At 47.2% G+C, this 18,992-nt stretch overlaps 1 protein-coding gene across 4 annotated transcripts in view; it reads left to right on the top strand.

The window, feature by feature from the left end:
- The window catches only part of XPO5 (exportin 5), a 30,713-nt gene extending 12,640 nt beyond the window's left edge, over positions 1–18,073 (top strand). For 2 of the 4 annotated variants that reach the window (XM_086631656.1, XM_086631655.1), the window contains 17 exons: positions 373–414; positions 1,017–1,124; positions 2,470–2,669; positions 3,283–3,382; positions 5,017–5,198; positions 10,018–10,118; positions 11,223–11,319; positions 11,853–11,989; positions 12,582–12,679; positions 13,168–13,214; positions 13,406–13,500; positions 14,333–14,395; positions 14,885–14,967; positions 15,727–15,834; positions 16,015–16,152; positions 16,314–16,478; positions 17,024–18,073. In XM_086631656.1, coding sequence (XP_086487782.1) covers positions 373–414; positions 1,017–1,124; positions 2,470–2,669; positions 3,283–3,382; positions 5,017–5,198; positions 10,018–10,118; positions 11,223–11,319; positions 11,853–11,989; positions 12,582–12,679; positions 13,168–13,214; positions 13,406–13,500; positions 14,333–14,395; positions 14,885–14,967; positions 15,727–15,834; positions 16,015–16,152; positions 16,314–16,478; positions 17,024–17,164 — 1,905 coding nt within the window. In that variant the 3' untranslated portion in view covers positions 17,165–18,073. Of the gene's footprint in view, positions 1–372; positions 415–1,016; positions 1,125–2,469; positions 2,670–3,282; positions 3,383–5,016; positions 5,199–10,017; positions 10,119–11,222; positions 11,320–11,852; positions 11,990–12,581; positions 12,680–13,167; positions 13,215–13,405; positions 13,501–14,332; positions 14,396–14,884; positions 14,968–15,726; positions 15,835–16,014; positions 16,189–16,313; positions 16,479–17,023 lie in introns of all 4 variants that reach the window. The other 2 variants (XM_086631657.1, XM_086631654.1) reach the window with 2 other exon arrangements.
- Positions 18,074–18,992: the final 919 nt, after the last annotated feature.

The following is an 18,992-nucleotide window of genomic DNA, read 5'->3' as shown; positions in this document are numbered from 1 at the left end:
GTAGACTTTTTGTGGTGCGAGACCCCTGTACTAAACTGCACGAGTTACTCCTCTTGGCATCACTGTTAGGGAAGGACTATCCTCGAAAAACTGAGACTGAGTCTTGTTCAAGAAGAAACAATGTCAAATAGCACAAATTTTAGTTCCTAGCCTTAACATCAAGTGCATGTTCTGGCCAGTAAACACCATGCTTTGTTTCAAGACCTCGCTGTGCTGCTGATTCATCTTTCAGCTTAGTCAAGGGTTCTCCACTGACTTTAATGAAACTGCACTAAAGTCCTATCATATATTCCTTGAGCTCAAAAGACACGCGAGTGCTAGGTATTAACAAATGATGTGAGTTTTTGGATTTTTTCCTCCCTTTTCTCACAGCTGTTTGCTTCAGTTACCTTTGAAGTTATAGAAGAAAGTAAGGTACGTTTTTATTATTATCTACTAATGAGCTATAACAGTTGAATCAAATCATATTCTATTTGAGATCATGCTGAGTCTGAAGACTCTGCCGTAGTAGGCTTCTCAAGTATAGTCCTGCTCCTGAAAGGGTTGGGAAGTCTAGATATAACTAATCTCTTCTTGGTTGGCATAGCCTAATAAGCTTCGGCTCACAAACGTGGAAGGCCACAGGTGTGGCCTAAGGCCAGTGCACGTAGTCCCCTGGTCTATGCTGGCATTCCTGAGAGTGAAATCCTTTCATTAGCTTTCATTCTTCAGTAGTTGGTACATGTGGCTGTGAAGGATGGCTGTAAAGCTGCCAGCTACCTAGGGAGTGCTTGGAGTCCTGAAATAGTGAACGAGATCCATGGCATCCTTGCTCCTGGAGTAGAGCTTGTTGGAACATGGGCTTCTTGAGTTGGCTACTGCTCCAGAGTAGATGTCGTTGTTGCATGATTGTTTGGGATGGGGTTGTGGAAATGCTTTATTGATCTGTACTCAACAGTGCAGAAAACTGTATGTAATGCATTTGTCTCTTGAAGATACCTTGCATTTGTCTGAACTTTTGTTTTGTTGCATTGAAGTTTGTTATGTCTGTCCAGGCTCCTAGAACTAGAGCAGTGAAGAATGTGAGAAGGCATGCATGCTCCTCAATCATAAAGATGTGTCGGGATTACCCTGAGCTTGTCTTGGTATGTAAAATCAACTCTATCATGAAGAGTCTTGCCTCAGTTTCAGCTGGATTTTGTGGGATCTTCAGCTTCCTTGGCTACAGCCTCTGTTTTTTTTCCAAGAAATGTACCTGCTGTGCAAATGGTTAAGTTTTATGCACTGTACCTCCCTTATTCCCCCCACCACCTCCAAAAAAAATTCTGCCTGAACAGTTGAATTGCAAAGTGAAATGAAAAGGTGACGAGTTAAATGCAAAAGGGATGATGAGGAGGATACAAGCAGCACTAGATTCGTTTTATTGGAATATTTGCTGAATTTCCATTTTTTTGTCACTTGTGGTGCTTTTGATTCCTTAGCTGAAGACGCTAGCAATGACTAATCTCCAGACTTTATTCTGTTACTTAACAGAATGTAGGAGCAAGAGGAGAGTATTTGTTTTCTGGATTAGCTTCAGGAGACTAGATAAAAACAAACACATTTAAAATCCATGAGCCAGTGTTTGGTTTGGTTTTGCTTCAGCAAACCACCTGCATGCAACATGCATACCTCTGAACTACTTTCTTCAGTGATGTTTGTGTGGATTGGCTCTAGGATTGTGGGAGTACTGTAAGACCTTGCTAGTTTAAACAAAGACGTTTTGAAGGGATGCTAATTAAGGTAATTTAGGGGTTCCGGTCTGCATTCTGCAATAGCTGCTAAGAACTAGCAGGTTTGTCTTTGTTCCACTCCACTGGTCCTTGAGCTGCAGCTCTCTTTCCCATGGCCAGCCAAACACCCTCACTTGAAGAGCCAGGGGCCCGAAGCTGCCCCAAAATATGTTCACATGACTTTGCTGAAGGAGATGATTGCTCATTCTTGTACAAAGTTACAGGAAGACATGGTTGCAACTAGGGTGGGTAGGGAAGAAACTCATCCACTCCCGTGGAGATAGTGATAACTATAAATTGTTATTAACCTAGTTGTGAGCAAAGAAACGGGAGAGTCCTACGTCTGGCGCTTGAGAGCCAAAGGAGCAAGGTACTTTCTGTGAGCAAATAAAAGCACCAGAACTATTTTGAGGTGTGACACTGCTCTAAGGTATATCACTGCCTATAAGAGAGAGATTTCCTCTGCTTATTTTAGTCATTCTGGAGACTAAAGTAAACTGGGTGCAGGATGGTGATAGAGGGATAGGGAAGAAAAGAGGTTCTTTTAGACTGAACATTCAGAGAAACTTGAGACTGAGAAGGATGTGGCTATCTAGAGAAAAGGTAACTTAGACATGCTCCTCTACCTGTTCTGTCTAGTACAGTACACTCTGCCTCCTCCAGTGGCCCTCCTCCACACCAAATACATGACACTATTCCTCTTGGATGTGTTTTCTAGCCAAATTTTGATATGTTGTACAACCACGTGAAGCAGCTGCTCTCCAATGAGCTACTTCTGACACAGATGGAGAAGTGTGCTCTTATGGAGGCCCTCGTCCTCGTCAGCAACCAGTTCAAGGACTATGAGCGGCAGAAAGCTTTCCTGGAGGAGCTCATGGCTCCTGTTGCTGGCTTATGGCTCTCCCCAGAGATGCAGAGGTATGGGTCTTTCTTCTGAGCTTTGAGCTGGAGGTGTTGCAAAGATAATGTTGTGCCTAATAAGGGAATGCACAAACCAAATGAAGATAGTGGGATGCTCGTCACCTGCGCTCTGAGCAGTCCTTGTGGTAGTCGCTCTCCTGCAGTTCAGAAACCGCCAACTGAGTCTAAATGCCATTTGTTGAAAATTGCTAGGTAAGAGTTAAGGTGATAGAGGAACACTTCCCAGCATGCTCAAAGCATTTGCAGAAAATGAGAAAGAAAAGATTTCTTTGCTCATCTCCAGAAGAAGCTGGGAAGCTGAGCTGCTCTTATTAAAGCTGAGGTGTCCTGCAGCCCTGGGCAGCTGGGCATGCACAAGTTTTCCCAGCAGGGCTATCTTCATAAGAGAGGCAGAGGTTTTTGGGTCCCCATGGCTCAAGAGAACTGGAGATGTTTGGAGAGTGCACGTGTCTCTGGTGCTTTTTACCATGTTCTCATGTACAGTGTGGAGCACTAGCTAGTCTCTCTAGCCTGCTCTATATTTGTTAAGATGTTTATTGCCAGTGCAAAGCTCTGCTCAAATCTCCTGGTACAAACCATAATCTCCATTACTGTCTTTTGCTATTGCCAGAGTTCTCTTGGATCCTGAAGCCTTTATCTCCTATGTGGGTGCAGACAACAAAATTGCCGATCCAGTCTTGGAAGATCCTAGTGGCCTGAACCGCTCTAGAGTGAGTATCATTATCAGAAGACGAATAATCCTTAGTGAGATGGGACTTGCCTCCTTCTGTCCCCCAGTTCTGTTGTGGTTATGCACAAGATCTCTCCTGATCATCTACTACTTTAGGATGCAGATCAGTAGGTTTTTCAGATTGCAGAATAACAGGCTGGCTTTTGCCTTGTTAAGCTGCAGTAGACCACACAAAACCAGATTATTCAGCAGAGTGCAGCACATTACTCCCTACTCTTTGTGTAACAAAGTTTGGTTTTGGAGAAGCAATCGGTTTACCTGATTTTTGGAAATACGGTGCAGTGAATTGTGTTTTTTGAGCCAGGCAGTATGGAAGGTGTCATGCTGAGACTGCAGCATGGAATATAACTAAACTTCGTCTGAGGAGACTTGCCTTGAGTTGTTAGTGAAATGTCTTTGCTTCTTGGACAGGCTGCAAATGGAATTGCTATCTTTAGGTTTGTAGAAGACACCGAAATGCAGTCCAGAGAGCTGTGCTTGTGATATGGGGCTAAAGCAGTTTGGCCACTGTGTCATCACAGATCTCTACATCGTCCCAGCACATGAAGGAGATGAGGAACTGATGGTGTAGACACTTCCTTTTAGAGGGCAGCCTACCTGGTTGCTTGCATACTCGTGGGACCATATGCATTGACACTTTGTCTAATAGCCAGTTCCTTGGCAGTCCTGCAATGGCCAAGGGTCACAGAAGATGACAGAATGTAGCAAGATCGGTTGCTACATTTTCTTGGCAGCAAACTGTGTGGTTTGACCGGGCCAGCAACTAAAGCCATGTAGCGGCTCACTCACCCTCCCCCACCCCCTGGGGAATGGGGAAGAGTATTAAAGGGGAAAAGGGAAGGAAACTACTGGAGTGAGATAAGAACAATTTAATAATAATAATATAAAATTAAGAGTAATAAAAAATAATACATGAACATTAATAATAATAATAATAATATATACAAAGAAGTGATGCACAGTGTAATTGCTCACCACTTGGTGACCAACGCCTGTCCCGTCCCAGCAAGTGATATCAAAACGGATAAGTCCCAACACTGTAATCCCAGATGAGTGGGGGGCCTGAAAGGAGAGGTCGGGGGCGGGGGGGAAGAGGGAAAACTCTGAGAGAGTTCCCCCCAGAAGAGAGATTCCAACTTCCCAGTCAACCCTCATCTACATACTGAGCACAAAGTTGCATGATATGGAATATTCCATTAGCTGATTTGGCCCTCAATCCTAAATCTAAGTTCAAATCCTAAACTAGGAGTTGTGGGCCCTTTGTCCCAGCTGTGCTCCCCCCAGCCTGTGTTTTGCACACTGGCAAAACATGGGAAACTGAAAAGTCCTTGATGTCTCGGCACCAACAATAAACATCACTGTGCTGTGAACATTCTACTCATAACAAATCCCATACTTAATCCAAAACACAGAGCTCTTCCAGCTACTAAAAAGAAAAACTAACTGTCCCAGCCGAAACCAGGAGACAAACTCACCAGAGTTTTTACCTGTCACCAGATCCGTCTCACTATAGAGCCTTCCTTTAAGACGGGATGGCAGTGGGTTTCTCTGAAAAGCTATTTATTCAGGTTGTCCTCTGACTAAGAAACGCTCTCTCCACATATCTTGCTGCAGATAAGCTTTTGTGTGTACACCATTTTGGGAGTTGTGAAACGAGCTCGTTGGCCTGCAGCTACTGAAGAGGCGAAAGCTGGAGGATTCTTGGTGGGATACATGCCCAGTGGCAGTCCAATCTACCGTAATCCCTGCACTGAGCAGGTCCTGAAGCTTTTTGACAATTTACTTGCTCTTATAAGGTGGGTCAAGTTGACTTGAAATCATTTATGTTGACTTAATCTCTGAAAGCCAAACTGTAATAAATACATGGAATGCGCAGAGCATGTTCTCCCAGTGAAGCCAGCAGGAACACATGCTGGTGCAGGTGCCCAAGTACTGTTCCTGACTGTTCACAGTGGGGAATAGCACTGGGTAAACTGGAGCCTTCTGGATGTTTGTTGGCCTGGCCTACGAGAGTCCATCAGAGCCAACGGGAGCTTGGGCTGGGGTTGCCTCCCCCACCTCCACTGCTATAAATCTGCCACCCAGTTAATCGTTTCTCAACTAACATCTCTGCTCTGCCCTCAGCCCCTACAAGGCCACCTCTCCAGTCACCACCAGGGCAGTCCCAGCTCTCATCACATCCTGTTGGCATTGTTTTCTCTTCAGTGTTAAATTGAGCTGGTTTTGCTGAACGTGAACACCAGCCTCCTGAAGCACTGTCTGCTATTGAAATCAGAGGATGCATACTCTCAGGCTGTTGCTACCTTGCAGTGCCTCTCTGCACGTCACTGGTGTTGTGTGTGTACATCTGGGGCAGCCAGAGGAGGGAGCAAGAGAAGGCAGAAAAGGGGAATCCTGAATAACACAGTTCACAGAATCATAAAGGAAGAATCTGTCAGGGTGATCACTGACATTGGGATTTTGCCAGGCTTATGGGGTTATTTTGTGAGATAACACTACGTGTTACATATGTGAACGCCTTGTGAGGCTTTGTCCTTGGAAGGAGCCTATTGGGAAAGAGCATTTTCAGGTCCACTTAGATTTTTCAGGTCCCAGGTCTGAGGAAAGCAGCCCTGTTACTTGAGCTCTGCCTAGACAGGTATGTTTGGTAGTCTGAGCTCAGGACTGTGCTGCTTCCAGTGAGAAGCAGCATGCTGGACTGGTAGGACAAGCACATGCTGTCTTGGCCCACTCTAGCAGTGCTTCTTACTGCAAAGCTCTGTGCAGCACAGCAGGTGGTGCTTGGGCCAGTGAGCAGGCTTGAACCATCTTGTTACAGCTGCGGCGTTGTGCTTGAAGTTGTTTTGCCTTTTATCCTGGAAAGCTGAAGATCCTATTGATGAGCTTTTGGGACAGGTGTAGAATAGAGTTGCCTGAGTAGAGGTAGCCTCATGTCATTTCTTCTAGACCCTGGAAATGTGCTCCATATTGTGGGACACCAACTAAACCAGTACCCAAGGTCTGAACAGGCTGCAACAGACAGACTATTTGCTTGTGTGATTCTTCTTCTTGCCAGAACTTCTGCATTGGGATCTCTGTTACAACAAGCTTAGGAAACTATTGTCAAACTCTTATAACTACCTGTAAAGAAGCAGAAATTCTTTACCACCTCCAGGAAAACGCATGAGCTACATTCTATTGCCAGTGCTTCCCTATCTACATAAAGGAAGAGGCTCCCTGGCTGTTTTTTGAGATAATGCACCTGTTGTTTGAGCATCTACCCTGCAGACCAAAATCTTTTCTGAGCACATGGTAGTAACATACATGGAGCTGCCTGTACTTCACTCAGAGGTAACCTGGCTTTTCCTAAGGTCTGATTCTCCAACAAGAAACAATGAATGATGTATTAAGAGCAGTAGATCCTCCACCTCATACCTTTCCTGGCTGCTGCTGGATGTAGAGGCCTCTTTGTGTGACAACTGCAAGCTCATAGTTGTTCAGTGCAAATGTTGATGATGCTTATGTCTTCTGGAGAAGTTGAAACTTGTGCTATGGAGCTTCTGATGTGGTTTTTTGCTGACTTTGAGTTCCTTTTCCATGTATTGCTTCCTCAGATCTTGTTTAATATGGATTACACAAGAGAATATGGAATCTAGCAGCTTGTCAGCAGGCAGGAAGTACAGGAATATGAAGAAAGCTGGCTGGCAGGAAGGCTACCTGTGTTGAGGATGCCTTCAGGAACATAGTTGCATTACTACTTGGGGATGGATGCTTTTCTTAGCTCTATGCCATTAGGCAGCTTTCTGTGGGGATAAGCAAGGTCCAGTGTTGCTCATGTGCTTATGCAGGAAGCGGATGGGGAAGTCCTCACAGATTGTACTGGATACTGTGTGAGCAGATCTGCAAGTAGCAGTAGCACAGATCCTACTGAGCAGCAGAACTGAGCACCAAGTCAGGCACCAGTATGCGAAAAGGAGTTTTGCAGGCTGAGCAGTTGGGTCTGCTGCTCTCTGGATACCGTGTGGCATTCTTCTGTGTTTGCAGACAGCCACAGTGAAAGTTGGGTCTTTGCCAGGGTAAGTAGCTTGAAGGTAGGTCATGACTGAGACCAAAGAGCTGAGAAGAATGAGAGGGAGCCCAGGTATCAAGGAAAAATAAGGTAGTTTTGAGTGGCATCTTTTTGTACCTACCCATATTTGTCTCTGTCTTGGTAGCTGTATTACTTATTTTGAGGTTGCTTTGTTAATCACTGCTTGCAGCTTTTTGAGTGATGATTCTCCTGTCCTCTGCGATACCTCATTTCATCTAGGTGCTTTCTAGCTTCTGGCTTAAATTATTCTCTCCTGAATTTAAACTCAAATCATGATCTCCAGCTACCTTGACATGAAGGCGCATTTCTGGAGTTGGTAGCTGCATGAACTGATTGGCATTGCACCTTTATTGTGCTACGATTTGCTCGTGTTTTGTTGCAAATAGACTGGTCAGGCTCAGCAAATGTTTTGCATGGACAAAGGCTGTTTTGGAACTCTTCTTGATGAGAAACTGATGTTACCAAGGCATTAATGCTGATGAAACAATTGCTGGATAGACATGGATGCTGTTGGCGTTTTCATTGTCGATGTCTCCAGCTTTGGATAAAATTCTTCAAGCGTGGCCTGGCCTAAAAGACTCATCTTCTAGCCTTCAAGCCCATCTTTCTAGGCATCAGACGCTCTTTCCAGCAGAGCTGTAACCATCACTAAAAATCCCCCAAGTCCTGCCATATCCTTTGCTTGTCTTTTCTAAAGCATAAATGTCTCTTGAATTTTGTTTTTCCGTGTTCTCCTGTATATGGGATGCCCAGGAGTGCTGCTTACTGCTGAGAATCTCAGCTGGAACATGCCTAGGGGCTACATCTTCATCATGTATGAGGGCTGTTGGATGCTTTTTTAACTCCCATGGGGAGCAGCTGATTAGCTGTTTTCTCTCCATTACTACTGGGACCTTGCTAAAGTATTAATTAAGGGAGATTGGCGTGTGAGCGAGCATCTGCCCTCCCAACTGTCAAACTTGAGAAAATGCTTCAAGGACTCTGAAACAACTAAGGACCATGGCCATAGCTTCAGGATAAGACTGTCTGGCCCATCGTGCTGGGGTTAGAGCAGTGGGATTTCAAGGTTCACCACTGCAATTCAATAGTCCAAGAGTACACCCCACTGCCTTTCTGCCCAGCATAAGGCAAAGCCAACATGGGTATGGAGCAGGGAGGAGACGATTTTAGTAGCTACATTTCAGGATAGCCTCAAGGAGAAACACACAGGTGTTTGAGTCAGTGGGACAACATTATCCAAACTCTTGTGGAGGCTGGGCTGCTCCTTGTCCCCTCTTGGGAAAGTAAAACCAGCTCGTGCCCCCTTTGAGGCCTTTTGCATGGTGTTAGATCCAGCCCAGAATGAGAGTATGAGTTGTTAAGAAGTCATTTACGTAGCTCTTTCTTAAGAGAAACTTACATACTTGCCTCCCTCACGTGCAGTGAGCAGGGAAGTATTTAACATTTGCAGAGAGAAATGAGATAGTTGCCATTTCGGAGCTAACTCAGGCTCTCTGCAAACTCAGGCAGACGTCACTGCATCGGGGTTGCCAGGATTGTGAACACAGACTTTCAAAAAAAGAAATTAAAAAATCATTAAGACATAAGTGAAAGCTGAGACTCTGGAGAACATACTGAGGTCTGTCCGCGCTCCCTTCCCCCAGCCATTCCCATGTACCCCCCTGCTTTGGGAAATGCTGCTCTAGGGGGAGATACTGAGTTGCCCTTGATCACCTCTAGCAGCAGGTACAATGGCATTGCAGTTTTGGAGGAGGCTGCAGGATTTGTGCTGTGTGCAGCTGGCGACACCCAGAGTGGAGGTCTGAGGTCTCAAAGGAGAGAGGTAGGTGAGAGAGACACCCCCTGCCAAGTCCAGCTCTGAGTGTCAGTACCCTGGCTAAGAGAGGACCCATTTTGGCCTGGATGGCAAGAACCAGCCACCCGTGGCTGAATTGGTGTTCCTTGTGGAGAGCTGACCATGGCTGCTTCCTCACGATGTGGAATTGTTCCCAGCTGGATGTGCTTTCCAGGGGGCACACGTCTGCCACAAATATCTGATCAGACTGATGTTCTCCCTAGAGTCCCTCCAATGCCACCTGCCATTCTGGGGACTGTGACCCATCCCTGGGGGGCAGTGTGTGTATTTTGGAGCTGAAACAGCCCCTCCCTCTGCAGGGGCCTCAGGTGCACAAGATCTTTTGAGATTACAGTCCATGTCGTGTCATTCTCTGATCCCTTTGGCCAAGCTAAAAAGCTGTTGCCAGCATCAACTGGAGAATCGTTGGGAGTTTTTACTGCCAGTGCCTGCAAGGGGTGGGGTGAACTCAAGTGGTAGGGGCAGCCAGGAGATTCAGGACATGAGGTGGAGTCACTCCATGTCTCTGTTGGGTCAGCTTCCCCAATATTTTTGCAGGTGGGGAAGGGGGATCCCATGCACACGTGCTTGGTCTCACCTTCCTCATCATCTGCCTCAGAGGACCTGTTCACAAGCTGAAGGAGAGGATCCCACTGTCAAGGGCAAAAGGGGTTGACCAACATGAGTATAAACCAAAGCTCTTCTGTTTCAGGACTCACAACAATCTCTACATGCCAGAGATGGTGGCTAGGCTGGGGGAGACATTTGCAAAGGCCTTGGACATGCTGGAGGTGGAGAAGAATGCCATCCTAGGTAAGGGACTTCTCTTTGGGAGGAATGTGTAGGCAGATTCTCAGAGGTATTTGAGTTAGTGGTCCATCAATAGCAGTGGATGTTAAGAGGGGCTGGAGACACAGCTTCCTCATAGTATTTGCAGCTCAGCTATGATTTGAACCTGCTGAAATTAAGAAGTTAAATAAGTTATTAGTCTCAGACAAATGGGTTTCTTCTGCTTGAAACGAAGGGTATCTTACCAAACTGTTTATCCCAGCTGGGTGGTACTCTCTGCAACATGGCATTTCAGGCTGAAGAGACTAGGGTACTGTAATTGTCTGTCTTTGAGCAGAACTAGTGCTCAGCAGGATCCCTGAGTGCTGGTGCAGAGACCTGCTCTGAAGGGCAAGAGCCAAGTCCTGCAGCATTGTCCTGACGTTTTTTTCCAGACAATGTATTAAAAGGAGCCTTTTGCAACCATTTTAAAATAGATTTGAGGTTGTGAACACAGAAGCCTTTCTAGACAAGGGTGGCCTTGAGGATGAAGTGTGGACATGACTCTGGAAATTGGGGTTTAATTTCAGCTTCTGACAGACAGCAAAATATTTTGGGGAAGTTGCTTTGTCTGTCTTATCTCTATTTCCTATCTGTAAAATGAGGAGATGCTTCCTTTACCTGTTTTCTATGACCTATATACTCTCTGTCTGTGAACCACTGCACATAAGAGGCAAGACCTTTGATCTCTGCTCTAAACTTTTTAATATCATAGTTCATCAGTAGCTTGTGTCCCAACAGAGATGAATACAAGCCTGAAGGGATGGGCTATTAGAGGAGCTGCACAAATGTCAGCTTTGTTTCTAACCGGGTTCTGATAGCTCCAGTAAGTTTTGCTTTGGAAAAATGAGGGGGCTATGACAGCCTTAGTGGGAGCACCTCTGCTCTGGGTACAATTAACCTGAACTTGGCTGACCTCTGAGGGGAGGTTCTGCCCCAGGGTCACTGCACCTTTTCCCATTTTGCTGCACATTGATCTTGTCAAGGGCTTTCCTTGCTGCCATCAAGCTGGCTGAGGCCTGCCCAGTGCATTCTGAAGGTGTGCTGTGCTCTCTCATTAATGTAACTGAAGCTTATTCTTTCCCACAGGTCTCCCTCAACCTCTGCTGGAGCTGTATGACTCTCCCGTGTACAAAACGGTCTTAGAAAGGATGCAGGGCTTCTTTTGTACCCTGTACGACAACTGGTAAGAGCACCAGATATCTCACACACAATCCAACGTTGCACAGCTGGAGCTGTAGACTGTTGCTGGGTGCTGACTTCTAGAGTTAGACTTTTCGTGTGAGCTGTATCCTGTAATATCCAAGTATGAGCTGCAGTGGTGAACTCTGCTTGATGGTTGTAACCTACTGCATACACAACGAACACGGTCGCTGGAAAAAGTAGTTCAAAATGTGAATCTGCATTTAGCTCTTCTGCAGTTAGGTAGTCAGATTGGAGCACTTATCTGATATCCTGACCTAGTTTGTCTCTTTGCCACTTTTAATCATGTGTTAGGGTACATCAGCACTTGAAAGTGCATTTTAGTTCTTAAATGCTTAATTCAATGTCCCTCTGCAGATATCCTGGGAAAAAGAGATACTGTGCTAAAAATCCCTCTACAGTATTTAAGAACATGGTCACTGTAATATCAAGATGATACTACTTGTAGCCTTTGCAGGCCAGAGGAATGGTACCTGTTATCTAGCAGGCTTGCAAGTAACTTGTTTTTTGTTGAAGTTTCCACATCCTGGGAAATGCAGGTCCCTCCATGCAACAGGATTTCTACACTGTTGAGGGTCTTGCCACCCAGCTCCTCAGCTCGGCTTTCATCAACCTCAACAACATTCCTGATTACAGACTGCGTCCCATGCTCCGTATCCTTCCATCACTGTCTCAGGCCAGCTAGAGAGCCTTTGAACACATAAATTGAAAACCCGCATCATTTTCAGTATGGCCAAGCACAGAAGGGTGATCGAGGAGGTAGGCAAACCTGGTGTGGATGAGGTGTGAGCCTAGCAGGGCACGAGCTGATATAGCAGTGCGTGGGGTCAAAGGGAATAAATGCAAAGGATTTTGTGCTCCTGGAGGCACCACGAGAGGTGGGTAGTGCCTTCTGGGGCCCAAGGGGGCTTGGATAATATAGGAGCCTGGCAGTAGGATGTCTGACTAGACTTCGTGCTTGTGTGGGAGATATCTGGGGTTCCTGACCCACTTTCCAGGGCTGGACGTTCAGTTTCACATCTAGGAAATGGGCTTTCTTAGCTGAACTGTCAGGGGAAGGGGCTGTATACCTCATGCTCTTGCTGTATAGAGATACCACTTGTTAATTCAGAGCTGTGAGAAGATGAGCTTCAAGGTGTCTGTTGCTTGACCTCCTGGTGGAATAGGCTGATTTGGATGGTGTGCTGCAGGCTCCCTAGCAGCTGGCCATACGTACTGGATCTCTTCCTTAACTCATCTGTGCAGGTGTGTTTGTGAAGCCCTTGGTACTCTCCTGCCCTTCAGAATACTACGAAACCCTTGTCTGCCCCATGCTGGGACCACTCTTTACCTATCTGCACGTGGTAAGAAAACAGCTTCTTCAGAGCTTGTTCCTTGGCAACCCAGATTCCTTGCAGCAGTGGGCAGCAACGTGTAAGAGTGTCTGTCTCTCTGAAGCCAGCAGAGACAAGGGCAGTGCCTCGATACTGAATGAGTTTGATGCTGGTTAGGGGGAGCTTTTGAGGTGCGCTGAACCCTGGCTGTTGCACAGCACCACTTGCTGTGAATTCAAATCTGTGGATATTGGCTCCTCAGTCTTCAGCCCTGGGAATTTTTGTGGGATTATTTTTTGCCTGTCCTCTCCTTCTTTTGACAGCTCACTCAGATCCTACAGCCAGCACAGCCACAGCATCTTCAGCACAGTTCTTGTCCCATTCAAAATGGGGCTTGGCATGAGAGCTGTGTTTAAAGCTTTTGTGCTTCTGTCAGCAGCTATCACTTGGGCCTCTTTGCACTGTGTCCAGCATAGCTCCTTAGAAAGGTATTGAATCTTCCCTTTTGTCTTGAGCAGAGATTGTCTCAGAAATGGCAGGTGATCAACCAGCGAAGCATGCTCTGGTAAGCTTCCGCCCCTGGATATAAGGGGGCAGTGGGCAGTGGGATGGAGCTTTGGTCTTTTACGTGGCCCTTTGCTTACGGAAGGGCTTGGAAAACAGTGTTTACCCTGATGGTGACTCATTCCCTGTGCTTGGGCAGAGGGGATGATTTGAGACATTGGCTCCTTTCACACTAAAACCTGTTCTTCTCAGTGACGATGATGCTGCAGACGACAACCCTGAGTCTCAGGAGATGCTTGAGGAACAGCTGGTCAGGCTGCTGACTCGAGAAGTCATGGATCTCATCAGTAAGTGAAATGAAGCTAGGTCCCCTGGGGTATCTGGGAAGTTTGTCCTGGAGAGGACAACAGGAATTTCCAGTGTGCTGTAAAGCTTAAGAATGGCTAGTAGTATTTAACATAATCCTTAGAAGCCCGGTGTGAGACAGTTAACCCTGCCAAAATCTTAGCTAAAACCCAGTAAGAGATCAACTAAAAACCTTCAGAAGAGAGTTTCTTGGTTTTGTTTTGTTAGCATTTAGGGCTCCATGTTTTTGGCACTGTCCCTGTAGGAGTCCAGTCCTTTGGAATCTGAGTTCTCCCTTTCTGTGCTTTGGAGCCCAATATGGGACGTTGATTTGTGGACAACCTGTAGAGCAGTTTTGTGGCTGACAATTGCCACGTCTCTAGCCAGACAGAAGGGAAGAGTTTCTTCCCTAAAGCAGTCTCCCTTCTTTGTGTTCCCTTTCTCCAACATCATGTTTTTGTCAGCATGGCTTTGAGCAGAGACGCTGGGAAAATTGACTCCGCATAGCGATTACACATCCTCAACCTTGTGTCTCCTTTCTTGATTGGCCTTGTTGCCTTTAGGTGGTGTTCTTCCTAGATTATAGGCTTCAAATGTTTTTGCGTATTCCTAGTTCTCAGTAGTTCAAAGCAGGTTCCCCTGTGGGAGGATGCTGCGGGTGGGGTGTTTCAGCCTTCCAGGTAGTGGAGTATTTGGCTTTTACACTGGGCTTTCAGAGTCTTCGGATACTGTGTAAGAGCTGAGGGAGCTTGCAGCAGCTGTAGGATAATCTCTGCATGTTCTGAAGTCCCATCTTCTGCTTTCTGCTCCTCTGACCTGCAACTGTTTTTGCAGCTGTCTGCTGTGTTTCTAAGAAAGGTGTTGAGCATAACACTACTGCTGCTGTAGACGGAGACGGTGAGTAAATGCCTCCCTTTGCCTTTCCTGCCCTTGGTGTAGACAAGCACTTTTCCCATTTCTTCGTTCATTTTCTTGAGGGAGAGGCTGGCCTGTTGCTGGAATTTGTGTGTGAGGGGTATAGGTTTGGAAGAAACCTTCAGCTCTGTCCTGCACAGTGTGTCGGGGCCACAGAAAAACCTGGTCTAGTGTAGGAACAAATGTGCTGTAAGGTTCATAGGTAGTATGTTGGAGCAGCTGATTCTTAAGGTACCAAGAAGAGGGGAATGTGCAGTCTTCCTGAGAGATGGAGGTAGCTAGCGGGTGCCCTTCCTGCCCCACAAAGGGTGGGTCCTTTCTGGTTGGAGGGAGATGTTCTGGCAGGCTGTGCCAGCGTACTGGTTCTGTGTACGGTCTCCTGGCCCCCAGCTTAGTTCTCGCTGTGCCTTCCTGTGTGTCTCAGTCCTTGGGAGGCCATGCTCACAGTGCTGCCTTTGCTCTGCTCCGCAGATGATGAGGCAATGGCCACAGAGGTGACGGCTCCTGCCAGCGCAGAGCTCACCGAGCTCGGCAAATGTCTGATGAAGCAAGAGGTAAGAGCACATGCTCTGACTGCCACCATCCTTTCTCTGTACTCTTTGTCATGTTTGTCTGTGGGGCAGCCAGACACTGCTACAGAGATCTAAGCTGCTGGAGTGTTCCCTAGTGTGAGTCTTCTCTTGGAAACATAAGTGTATTTTTAAGGGCCTTGTTAATGGCTGCAGAAGCCAAAAAGCAAATGGGGGTTGGGATCCAGTATAACATGCAGCTACAGAGTTTCAGCCCTTCTGCAGGCAAGGCCCTGGACATTCAGCCCTCAAAGTGCTCCCTGGCTCTGCCTCCATCCTGAGTGCCAGCCTTCACAAAGAAGAACTTTGCCCAGCAGCTCTTTTTTTTCTGTAAAATCTGCCAGAGCTGGCACAGGAGCCACAGTGTTAACACAACCCACTGCACAGAGTTCATCCCAATACCTCTGTACTCCTCTCCTGTGGACACCTCAGAAGCTCTTGCAGAAGCTTTTGCAGTGACTTGACAGTAGCAGCTGATGGGAGTCCATGGGTGCTCCAGGGCCTTTCCAGGGGAGATGAAGGGAACAAGTTTGCTTGGCGTTGGTTCCTCATGGCAACAATGGTGCACACTGGGTACCTCTGAGCGCCTTCAGCTGGAGCAGCAGCAGCATGCAGGATTCTCAGAAGACAGCCCTGAGGAGCTCGTATAGAGTCCCTGGATTGCTCCTTGGCTCCCTTCAGGTTTGAACCCCGGAGGTGGGAAATAGTTCCTCTGACTGGTTTCCCTCTCTGATTCCTTTTCAGGATGTTTGCACCGCGCTGCTGATCACTGCCTTCACATCCCTCTCCTGGAAGGACACCTTGTCCTGCCAAAGAACCACAACACAGCTTTGCTGGCCACTGCTCAAACAGGTACCTCTGGGAGGAAGAAGGGATTAGTTTGGGCAGAGTTGGGAGAGGAAGCTCTGAATGTAGTGAGAAGCATGGCTGTTTCACCCCTGGGCACCTTGTCCCTCGAGAAGACCAAGCTGCTGCAGAAAGGCAGTTATGTGTCAATATCCTGCTTCCATGTTGACAGTGCCTCTTCCCCAGGTGCTTCCAGGAAACCTCCTGCCTGATGCCGTGTCCTGGTTTTTCACAAGTGTGCTGAAGGGCTTACAAATACATGGGCAGCATGATGGCTGCATGGCAGCTCTTGTCCACCTGGCTTTCCAGACCTACGAGGCCTTGGTGAGAAATTCTGCTCTTCATCCAGACATGAGGTTGGCTGGGCAGTTGTGTAAAACTAATCCCATGCCCACTTGAGTAGGGGCAGAGGAGCTAATGGTCCCTGAAGCAGGGTAGGGCTGCTCCTCCAGCACAGCTGTGTTAACCATTACTTCTCCCTGCAGCGCCCTCGTTACGCTGAGCTGAAGGCAGTGATGGAGCAGGTCCCAGACATCCAGATGGACTCTTTGGAGCAGTTTGATTCAAAGCTTCTCAACCCAACACTGCAGAAGGTGGCAGACAAGCGCCGGAAGGATCATTTCAAGCGCCTCATCGCAGGTTGCATTGGGGTAAGTAACATCCTGGAGGAAAACGAAGCTTTTTCATTTCACGCCCATACCCTGCAGAAGTGACGGGGAAGCCAGCCTACCTGCCTCTCGCCAACTGCCTCCCTTTCCAGCCAGGAGACTATTGCAGCATACTCTCAGTGTTTGTCCTGTCTGTCTCCAACTTGGAGGTACAGTGAGGACGGCAGCACAGACTGAGCAACCCCTCCAGCAATGGCTTCTCACTGAGAGGCAGGGGGTACCTTGCACAAGGATGCCCGGGGGAACAGTGTGTTAAAATGTTTGAATGTAGCTGCTAGGTGGTTGCTGGGGTTTTGTGAGGATGGTGGCATTGGAGCCTGGTGGCATTGAATCAGAAGCTGGGGAGCTGGCACACTGGTGGTTACCTCTGCTCTGGCACTGAGATTCCCCAAAATGCAAGCATGGGGTCTGGGCCTAGGGATGGCTCAGAATCTGAAGTCTGCCTCTGATCTGCAGCAGGCTGACCCTGAGCTGAGGAGGGGTATGAAGGCAGTAATGACTGATGCCTGCCTGTCTGTCCTCTGCAGAAGTCCCTCGGGGAGCAGTTCCGCAAGGAGGTTCATATCCGGAACCTTCCATCTCTCTTCAAAAAGGTGAAGCCATCTTTGGAGACGGATGTGCTAGAAAATGAGGATGGAGAGGGCCTTACTCCACTCTTTGAGCCCTGAGCCTGGGATGCTGCAACCATCTCCTCCCCTACCTTATATCTTGTCTCTCCTCATAGTAAGCACATTAGATTCTCCTTGTCATTGCCTCCAAAAGCATTTGTCTGAATAAAGCCCCTTACAGGTCCTGTCCCATTCTCCTCCCTGCACTGGGAGGGGGCCTGTGGTGGCATTTGAACCAGTCTATTAAGCTTTCCCTGATTCCTTCCCCTCCCCTCCCATTGGAGGAGCATCTTTAGACCTCTGCTTCTCTGCAAAGTGGGAGCTGAGCCCATAGAGTCTATTAGGTAAAGCCTGGTCATGCTGTAACTCTGGGTCACTCATGCTCCACGTCTTCATCCCTTGGGGTTTAGGATGAATGCAAAAGGCAGAGTAGTGCGCCATGTGAAAAGGGGCTACCCTAATCTTCCTCTGGGTGCTAGTAGCCAGGCTTTGTAGGGAACACATCAGACACTCCTGTCATGCCTATCAGCACTTGTCCCTAGCAGACTGGTATTCTGATGAATCCATTTCCCTCCAGGATGCTGAGCCTTGGGCTGAGGGCTGTGTGCCAGGAAGCCTAGCAGTGCTCTAGGATCTCCCTTGAGATCAGCCTTTCTAAGGTGCAGCTGCTCTCTAGAAAGAGGCAGACACTGTCATACATATATATACATATATATGTATACATAGATGATCATACAGCTTGTTCTACCCAGAGCCAAATGGAAGGCTTTTACTTTGTGCCAGCCTTTCTTGGACATCTCTCAGGGGGAGCAGGACAGACTTTCTTAATTATTTTTTCTTTTTACCATGCCCTGTAGACTAGAACGTGGCCAGTGCAGGGTACACAAAATCTGGACCAATATCTGAGGCATCTGCAAACCAAAAGGGATCTCCTCACCCTGTTGCTGTGGAGGTGACAGTAGCCTGTGTTTTTACCCAGTCTGGTACTTCTTGGAGAACTGCATGGTGGGGCAGGAGGAGTGGGGTTTATACTGCAGTTTACAGGGGGGCGCCAGGTCAGAAACTGGGTTTTAGATGAGGTGGGATTTTTATCAAGCCACTCCAGTCTGCAAAGCTGGTGGTTCTTACATGACAAATGGCTCACTCAGTCTATGCTAGTGTTAGCACAGGAGCTGGGGAGGATCTGTCCAGAGCTAGCTGGCAGTTTTGCCATCCGGGAGACAGAACAAGTAATAAACTGTGGTGGATGGAGAAGGTGGTATCTCCACTTGCGACAGACTGGACAGAAAAGCGGGGGTTGGGATGGGTGGGAGCGCACAAAGAAAGAGTGGGCCTTGGGAATCCACTCACCCTCCTGCCCCTGCTGTTCCACCAGCACCCTCCACTTTCCTCCTGGCCTCAAACTTTTTTTAACCTCTGAGCTAACATGGCTCCTGGCTCTAGCAAAGGCTGGGTGTATTTATTGTGTTGTTGTATTTTTAACATTCTGTGACTTCATGATAGACACAAGGGGTTTTTTTAAATGGTTTTTAGAACCTTTTTTGTAGGAATGTTTAAATCCGAAGCTGTCTCTGAACTGGTTATGTTACACCTCTGAATGTCAGTAAAGCTATTCCAGTTTCATACACATGGTGTCGTGCTTCATTTTTATTCTTTCATCTGTTTCTCCAAGATTTAAGGCCTCTGCTCTGCCCAGGCTGTTTGCCTAAGGATTGATTGTTCAGCACTCCATATGCCAGCTACCAAAAAGAGAGCATCTTTGCTGGTAGTCAACATACATTATCAGGGAGAGGATGAACCATTCCAGACTATGTAATTAAATTAGAAAGCAAGAGGAAATTGTGTTTTTAAGTATTTATGTCACTCAGCTGGTTTATATTAATTTCAC

Source organism: Tauraco erythrolophus, chromosome 2, assembly GCF_009769465.1.
Source record: "Tauraco erythrolophus isolate bTauEry1 chromosome 2, bTauEry1.pri, whole genome shotgun sequence".
NCBI lineage: Eukaryota > Metazoa > Chordata > Aves > Musophagiformes > Musophagidae > Tauraco > Tauraco erythrolophus.
Note: the sequence above shows the minus strand (reverse complement) of the source record. Positions and strands in the feature narration are given on the sequence as shown.